Raw genomic sequence first — 9,588 nt, 5'->3', positions numbered from 1 at the left:
AGGAAAACTTGCAGCTTTGTGGTGGAGAGCTGCCAAACTTAGACGAAGCAGGTTGTGGAAGCCAAAGTGTGCGTCGTGTCTGACAAGTAAATGTCAAGAACTGCACAACTGCAGCGACACAAGTTACTGTTCGCCTGCGAGGACGAGTGGAAGTTTGTCTAACGTAGGTGGCAGTGCTGACTTTGTGGTTTTCCTCTGACAAAAAAATACAGATCTATCCTTTGTAGAAGTTCTCCTTACTTTTGTTTTGAAAATTAAAGCTGCACACTGCAGATGGAAAGTCAGGATTTGTCTCTTAAGTCATGAAGGCCCAGTGGAATCTGAATCCCCCAGAAAAAGACTTAAAATCAGTGAAAGGCACCAAATTACCTCATTAGTTTCTTTCTTACAAGATATATCACAGCCTTACTAAAACTGGTGACATATATAGAACTTAGAAATAAGAATATCTGCAGCACCTTTCATCAATTTTGGATGAAGATCTCCTGTTCTAATTTGGGGATTTTTTATGCTTTCATAAACTTTACAAGATTACATTCTCCTCTGTGAATTGACACATTTCTTCTTAAATCATAATAAACGTATTATTTATGTTGCACTTTTCTCAAAGGAAAACCCTGATCGTACACATAAGGTTAAGTTTTCCTGTTTGGAGGAGTACTACTACATTTAAAAGTTTTAAAAAATAACCCTGATTATGCAATAGGGATGTCATCAGGGTTTATCCAAGCTTGCGATTAGAGACTTAAAATTATTAATGGAGATGCGTAGGATTTGAAAGGAGAAGGAATTTAGAGAGCAGTATGGAAACTTTAGGATGCAGTGTTTTTGCAGTTTGACCCAAACTATGGACTGAAATTCAGGATGTCTAATCTCGCAGTTGAGATTGTGACCATCCTTTTTGTGAAATCACTGGTGTACGTACACTGTTTGCCAAAGTCATAAAGTGTTTTGCAAGGAAAAGACAAAGACAAACAATGCAAATATAAACATAATGTGACATACTGGCTTTTTTCAGACTGCAAGCAAACCAGATTTTTCTCTCAAACCAGATCTTTAAGACAGACTGTTCATACTGTTATCTGCAAGTGATCGGATCAGATTTGTGTGTCCAGATATCAGTAACCTATCTGCATGGGTTACTGTGGTCACAACATAGGCATCAGTACTATGTAGGTAGTGATGCTGTAGGTACGTAGGTCAGTACTAACAAGGAAGCATGAGAAATGGAGGTCCATTATTTGGCCCTCCGAGCAATCGTCAAGTTGTGGTGCAGAACTCTTCCATAGTGCTATGCAAGCAAATTGGATTCTGCTCAGCACTTCCTTCGCTCTGGATTTGATGTTGTTGCGTTGCGAGTGAAACAAAAGACACTTTGAAATCTGATTTGAGCGGCCAGGCTGTGACACATCTGTAAAAACCTGATTGGAATTGCATTTCAGACAATCTGATATGTAGTTTAGATTGGATTTGCTGTCCAGACTATCAAAAATCAATCTGGATATTCTAAAAAACAGAAATAGGCTGGCAGTCTGAACACAGCCTTTTTTCAGGAATGATAAAATTAGGTCCCCAAAAAGCTGACATTTGGGTTACAGCGGAGGTTTTCATCCAAAAAACAAAGTGATGGTCGAACATTTTGTGAACCTCACTGGCTCCTGGGGGAAGCCACTTATTTTGTCTCAACATATTGACATGACTGGAGGACCTCTACAAAGGCTACAGCTGTATTTAGTATGTAAAGCTGTTACACCTCAGTTGAAACCAAACATGCTCAACAGCACTTGTATCATCTCTCCACACACAGCCCCGACTCTCTCCACCTCCTGTAGGCAATAAACATGTCATTTTTTTGAAAGATTCTTTGTGTCTATGATTTTTATTCGTCATGAGAAGACAAGTCATGGATTCAACGTGAACATGTCAAAGGTTACAGCATTATCCCAAATATAATCGAGGCATTTGATTCACATTACAGAGTCAAAGTTACAGGACAGCATCTTCTATTTGTCCTCATTAAAATTTAATTGACTTCACAGTATAGATTTGTGGGCTCTGACACTAATATGGCAACATAAACACATTTAAAACATTTTTATTTCAGAGTCTGAGTATCCATGCAGCAATAATGAATTCCCTGATAACACATTATATACTTAAAACAGCACAGATAAAGTCTATGACAACAAGAGTCAGTACTTCAGGCATATGAGGAAGCACTAAAACAGCATTATTGTGCTAATATTCACATTTTATCAACATCTAAAACTTAAAAAAAAAGCCCAATGCATCAAAGAAAACTTCAGCTTAAGATGCTGAATTGTATAAAATTTGATTACAAACAGTTTTTAAAGCTGGACAGCATCTCCTGCAGTCATTCACAGTTTGATGAATTTAAATGAAGCCACAGATATGTCAAAACGTGCCACAAAATGTGATCAGTTAGTTGTGGAGGCAGCAGTGGATGGCTTGGCAGTTGAGTTCTGGTTTTTACTGTAATCAAAACAAGACAAGAAAAATTGATTGTAGATAGAGCAAGTAACAGTTACATCATAAAACAATACAAGACACAGTAACTCAGTGTTGCATGGTGGTCAAGGATGACATGATAATGACCGAGCAGATACAGTACTATAGGATTCTAGTAAAGTTTTTAGAACCATTACCACAATTACTGATGACAAAGACAGGAGGAAGCCATTCCTTTGACACAATGAAATACCAGTAAATCCACACTGTCGGAGAAGATATGACTTTTTTGTTTGTATTTGTTTTCAAGGACAGAAAATTAGAAAACAGAAGCTTGTCAAATACAACAGTGATAAAAGATAAAAGTGCCTCCAAATTGATATTATAAAGTTCTGTGTTCTGTGGTGATCAGCAGTGATGTGGTGGTTCACTTTTACACTGTGATCTGTAGCCTATAGTTCGGCTTTAGCTTCTAACTATCTTTGTCTTTTTAACCTGTTGTTGCTGCTGAGTCAGTTTGACATCCTGGATATATCCTTCAAACACAGATTGTAGACCCCTCTGTCTGCTTCTCTCTGGAATCACTGTTTAGTTTCTACAAAAATATGATACTATTTCTTCAGGGAGTGCAGTTAGTTACAGTGTGGGCTCCATGCTAGCTTGACCGACCATCACAAAGGGGCGGGGCTAAGCGAAGGGTCAGTTGGTTGTGTCTGACTTACAGTCCAAAATGTGAAGACAATCGATTTATAATGATATAAAAAAATCCAGGTATTTTAAACTGATCTTATTGATTAAAATCATGTTGATGTACAAGAACGCAATCACCGATAGAAGTAAAAGCAAATCGTTACCTTTGCAAACGCTTGAGCAGGCTGTTGGCCCACTCTGCGTTGGGGTCGACACAAACACGAGAGTTGTTCTTCCTGGTGACTCTGTGGAAAAAGGACAGGGGTTACATTTTGTATTTCTAATAAGAGTGAAGAAGCTCTCAGACTGTACTCAATGTATATGTAAAGTTTCAGTTAAACAGAATTGAAACCTGCAGTATTTTTACTTAAGTGATACAATACTACAGTTGTGTATTTTGAAATACTAGTCGATAACTTGTGTTTTTTCCAATTTGTGCAACTTCGTTCTTCTACTTCACAACTTTCACTTTTGCTCTGAGTGCAGAGTTGAAGTTGCGTCACTGCTTTGATGACAAACCAGAGCAGGGGTAGGAAGTATATTAGATTTACTCAAATGCTGCACTTGAAGGAATAGTACAACTTTATGGGAGATGCACTTATTTTGGGATGCAATTAGCTTAGCTTAGCATAAAGACTGGAAGCATGGGGAAACAGCTAGCCTGGCCCTCTCCCAAGTTAAAAAATAAATGAGAAAAAATAAAATGAAAGTGCTCTAGACGTGCTGCTGGTTGTATTTTTGAATTGTGGAGACCGCTAAGCTAGCTGTCTCCCCCTTAGATGTATAACATTAACTAGATACTAGACCCCAAGATGGCGCCTATTCAGCCCCGTGGAATTACTTGCAGGGTGGCATACACCAAAAGTTTCTAGCTTCCGGGTTTACAGTATGTGACCCACTGAATATGCATAGCAGTGTTTCTCCCACTAGCCCCGCCCACAATCAGCTAATCCAATTTACACTGTGATGACATCACAGATTTTAAAATCACTTTTCTCATCTCAAGAAAGTTTTATGAATATGAAACCTCCATGGATCAAAAATTGATCATAGAAAGAGTCATAATTGACCTTGTTTGCAATTTGAGGTGTCTTGTCAACAGTTTTACAGATGTATCTTTTGCAGTGGTGGTCTACAGAGAAAATACTTTTTGAGGTGTGGGGGATTTTTGTCACTGCAGTAACACGAGGGGCCAATGGAAAAAAATGGAGGCAAAGCTGAGCTACTTCCTGAGGCCCTGGTGTCCCCCTGCTTCCAGTCTTTATGCTAAGCTAACTACCCAGATGCTCTAATTCTGTGGCTGCTGCACAGACATGACTGTTTTATGTCAGGAAAGCAACTGAGCATATTTCCTAAAATGTTAGAATATTGCTGCAAGTACAGTTTAAAGGTATTCATACTTAGTGGTTATATAATACTTATGCTTCACTACATTTCAGAGGGAAAAATTGTACTTTTTACTGCACTACATCAGATAGTCACTTTGCAGATTAGCATTTTACACATAAAATATATAAGCTTAAAAGATATAATGCATTTTGTTCAACAGTATGTAAAATTGCTCCATCTCATGCAAAATATAGCAACAACAGGGTGTTGCACTTTCACTGTCAGTACTTTAAGTACCGTATATTTTGCTGATATTACTTTAGGTTGGTAAAACTTTGAGTATCAGTGTTTTACTTGTAACTGAGTATTTTTACACTGTGTTATTGCTACTGAGTAATTTTTCTACTACTGGTATATTTAGCTACTATTACTGTACTTTTTAAGTACATTGGGAAGGCTAGGTTTTTTCTAACAGTGGATTTTGTTTTTTACATACTTTACTTTAGAATGAATCCTCTCTTAGCTCTACTCATATCATGATATAATGACATAATAACTAATGACAGCAGCTGTAACAAAAACAGAATCAATCTTGACTACTCACATGACTTCAGTCCGGCGACAGTATCCAGTGATAGGAAACACCTCAATTTTCTTGATGATTTGGACAGGAACGACATTAGAGGTCGTCCGTGCGCATTGGCACCTGCCTGCCTGAAGAGCTGTGGAAAAATTAAATTAAAAAAAGCTTAATTATTTAATTCATTTATTAATTCAATCTGTAGTGATTAAAAATCAGTCTGACTTTGTTAAGCCTCAAAATGACAACAAATTTTACTCCTGAGAAAACCCTGAAAATGAGAATGAACTGAACTCAAGGTACATCAGGTCAGTAGCTTTTTCATGGATCTTTCAACCACATCTCCCTGTCTTCCTGAGATGACTGAGTTTGCTCAGTTTCAAACTATGAAAAATGTAAACCTTGATTCTTGTGATAACAGGTGGTCTTACATGAGCAAACTCTGTCACCTGAGAAAGACTGAGAGATGTGGTTAAAAGCTCCAGAAAAAAGCAAGTAAGTGGATCTTGAGTTATGAAACTACTGTTTCCAAGATCAAAAATGAACTTTGACACTTAACTGAACTATTTACTTTCACATGCAAAACTAAAAGTTTAATCAAACGTTTATCAGTGCAAGTTGCAGTGTTTTTGATTAAAAAATAAAATAAAATGATATAAAAAAGTAGTGTTGTGTCTTGCGCTTTACGACAGAATAATGAAAAGTATAAAACCAGGTAAATTAAAATAAGATAAATTAATTCAATGTTAAAAAAATTGAACAATACTTTTCAACCCAGTGAATACGAACAACATGGGACAATTATTAAAGAAAAATAAAATGTGTTGACAAATTGCCTGCCTACTGCAAATATAAGAATGAATATGTACAAAATCTGATGTTAGGGCAACATAAACAGAAGTTACAGCAAAACATTGTTTTGTTTACTTTAATTATTTGATGTTAGAGTAACAAAAACATTAGAGTAACACCAAGTGCCTAAAGATATTAAGACAAGATATTAAGACAAGTAAAGTATAACAATATGCAGATGACACCTTACTGTTTGATTAACTCCAGTTGCACAAATTTTAAAGAATACTATACTAAACTGAGAGCATGTAATCCGAAAAAACAAGAGGTAATATTAAAAAATCCTACCTAATTATGTCATTAACAGTTTTAAATAAAAAATGGAAAATCTCTCACCATGCATAGAGGCAATGCAGCAGCAGAGAGTCAGAGCAACCAGGAGGAGCAGTGGTTTAGTCATCATCTCGGCGGTTGTTTTGATCTTCCAGCACCAATGAGGATGTGAGAGTGATGAGAGTGGAGTAGAGTCTGGACTTATAAAGCGGCAAATAAGGAAGTATGCGTAGGAAGCACTTTTCCTGTCCTGACACATCAAAAATGTAAAAATGTGGCATCTTCAATTTTTAGGGGGGGGGTTTCCGCTCATTTGAGTGGGTGTGTTTTTTGATAATTGGTACTGTTAAACTTGTGTTTTGTGTTATAATGACGGATATATTTGTGTATACTGAAACTCTATCTGGAAATTAAAACAACTAAAATCCCAAAATCCATAGACTGTACATGTATGCACAAAACATTATACAAAGGTCGCATCTTGAGTTAATCTTCTACCAGCAGTCCGCAGGGACCTCCACGCTGTGCTGCTGACATCGCCGCCTTTGCACACAGAGAGCTTGGGATGACAGCGGGCAGGGCCAGTAGGTGTAAGATCTGCGCAGAGCACCAAAACAAAAACACAGACACACCACCAAGAGTTATACAATAACATCCAAAACACATGTATCACCATTTGTGGTTTCTGTGACGTGAGAAATACTTTGTAAAGAGGTAAAGTCTTGCAATATCACTGTTTCTGTGATTTCAACATGCAGTTGTTATTCATAATGTATTATCATCAGGGATTAGGGTGTCTCCTCCAGACACATTTGCAGTGATGCAGGACACGTGTCCGAACATCTAGAAATAAAAATTTCCATTATCAATTAACACTTGGATTTTTTTTTTTCTGAAATAATATTGTTAATGCAGCAAAAGCCACAGAGCGCCTAAATTCAAGCAACTCGTCCTCCAACTAAACGATAAAATTGGCTGTCAGTGCCTTCCAACGAGTAAAGGACAGTTATGAAAATGACTCAAGGGTGAAACTAACTGGCTAATGTAAAAGAAAGATCATGGACATGTTTAAGTAAGTAAGTAAGTAAGTAAGTAAATTTTATTTATATAGCACTTCTCACAGAGAGGACTCACAAAGTGCTTCACAAGATAAAATACAAAAAATACAATAACAGAAACAATGCAAAATACACAAAAACAAACAAAAAGTAAAGTGTAGCGAAATACAGAGATGGTACAGTGGACAATTAATTAATGGAACGCAAGCCTAAACAGAATGTCCACAAAAATGTCCACGGAAGAGGCCGCTCTCAGCTCATGAGGTAAAGACAGTGTGTATCAGCCAACTGCTTAGCTTTTTGTGGTTGAGTGTGGCAAAACAACAATTACTGGATGAGATGGGCCATGTTTAGATAAAAGGTCACGTACCCAATCAACCCGGTCTCACTCTGAAGTCGTTGAAATACAGTGCTTAGGCAGTGACTTGCGGTGTCAAACGCTGACGAAAAAAAAGCCATCAGCATGATACCCACCCAGTCGCCATGATAGTTAAACGGTGCTTGGTGGCGTCAGGGGGAAACACAATGTGACAAGAACGAAAGTTAAGGCGACAAAAGTCTGCACAGGGTGGGACAAACACCGACTTTCATCTGAGAGAGCAATGTTTGCGTACCGGAAGGTTATAAAGCCAAACCCTGTTCTTTTTCCCTAAACCCAACCACGTGCGTTAGTTGTTGAAGGAAAAAAAAAGTCAATTTGCGGCGTTGTACTGACATTTATTTTGAAAGAGACTGTATGCAGCTTTAATTTTCCTTTTGCAAGGAGACAATGCATGTAACAGACAGAACTTGACACACCGTCCCAGAACGGCAACAACCAACACACCCCGGATACCTTTCACGTCGTACCTGAACGTGGAAAGTCCATGACGAGGTGATGAGGTTGGAGTGAGAATGGGTTGGCCCAATAGACACAGGTCCCAGACAATCCCGACAGATGGCAGCTTAATTGCCATCCCGGGCGGACTTTGTATGGGATGTCCAGATATTTTAAACCCACCAGCGTGCTCACTGTTCTACTATAAAAATGGGAATTTCAGTGTATTCTAACCATGAACTATCTTCTCTTTTAAAAACAGCGCTTAAATGTAAACTTGAAATAATATATAAATTTAATCCAGCATAAAAACATCCTGATGGTTTCAATATTCATTTTCTGACAGTGATTCTGCTGATCTTGGCTACTACTACCAACAGAAATAAAAGTCTCTGTCATCATGTTATAGCCTTCTTATATTCATCATTTAATAAAAATTTTGAACTCATACTAAAAATGGCATTAAATATCAATATTTTTCAAGGTATTGTGTTGAAGTTCCAGTTGTGACAACACTACACAGATAAAAGAAATAAACCAGACCAGAATGAATTGTAGCCACAAGAGGGTGGTGTATTTCATCTTGCAGGTGGTTTAAAGTTTTAAGACTGAATTGGATTTTATGTGTCTGATTGTCTTGTAGCAGATTTATATAAATATCCTGCTCTACAAGCTAATTTTTGAATGAATAATCCCACTGACTGAGTCTGACAATGTCTTAAAGAGGGTGCACATTTTGCTGGAGGGTCGCTGAACTGACGGGCCGCTGCAAACAGTCAGGTAGAGAAAAAAAATCACTGAACTACTGCATGAATTATAAATCCAGAACAGACCGAAGGAAATTCTGGGACAGACAAAGAGTAGTTGCAGCAGTGTGGGATTAACCCGGGCCAGAATCAGGAACAGAGAGTCTTGCAAGGATACTGGAGAGTACAAAGAACCAAACTCTGGCAGAGCTGTACTTCTGTATTTGCCTAACTGATGTCCACCACATCCTTTTCTGGTAAGTAATTAATTGAGGGGACTCTTTCCCTCCCCCTAGCACACCCCAAAATTAGACTGAAGTTCCCGTTCATGAAAATAAGATGTATATTCTTTTAAATTTGGGTAAACTAAGTCATGTACAGTAAACACTGAACTCAGCTGGGATCAAGTTGGGGACTGCCAAACAATCACACGGTGCTTCTACCGGGTCAAGACACGACACTGAAAGTTTGAGGTTGAACTTTACACGCATGTTTCTTATTTAATTATATTTCATGTTAATCCACTTAAAAGTGAATATAGTCACTGTGACATCACGCTAACAACAACAATCACTTTCGAGTAGCCAGTGATTTGAATTGCGGAGATATTTGAAAATCGGCAAACTGTTGTTGTTGTTTTTTGTCATTTTCAGCCACAACTGTCTCAACATTTAAAGATATAGTAAACACTTTTCTGCTGTGCTTATTTTATATGCTGTGTTGCTGCTTTGATAAACCAAATGTACTGACACTGAATTTAATTTTTTTATATAT

At 37.7% G+C, this 9,588-nt stretch overlaps 1 protein-coding gene across 1 annotated transcript; it reads right to left on the bottom strand.

The window, feature by feature from the left end:
- Positions 1-2,292: 2,292 nt before the first annotated feature.
- cxcl13 (chemokine (C-X-C motif) ligand 13) lies at positions 2,293-6,390 on the bottom strand. The gene is made up of 4 exons (XM_033619196.2): positions 6,257-6,390; positions 5,093-5,210; positions 3,324-3,404; positions 2,293-2,493 (listed from the first exon to the last, which is right to left on the bottom strand). The coding sequence occupies exons 1-4, from the start codon at positions 6,321-6,323 to the stop codon at positions 2,439-2,441; spliced, it is 321 nt and encodes a 106-aa protein (XP_033475087.1). The 5' UTR covers positions 6,324-6,390; the 3' UTR covers positions 2,293-2,438.
- Between the last annotated feature and the right edge of the window lie 3,198 nt (positions 6,391-9,588).

This window comes from Epinephelus lanceolatus, chromosome 9, assembly GCF_041903045.1.
Source record: "Epinephelus lanceolatus isolate andai-2023 chromosome 9, ASM4190304v1, whole genome shotgun sequence".
Lineage (NCBI taxonomy): Eukaryota > Metazoa > Chordata > Actinopteri > Perciformes > Serranidae > Epinephelus > Epinephelus lanceolatus.
The sequence above is the reverse complement of the archived record's forward strand: the minus strand, read 5'-3'. Positions and strand labels throughout refer to the sequence as shown.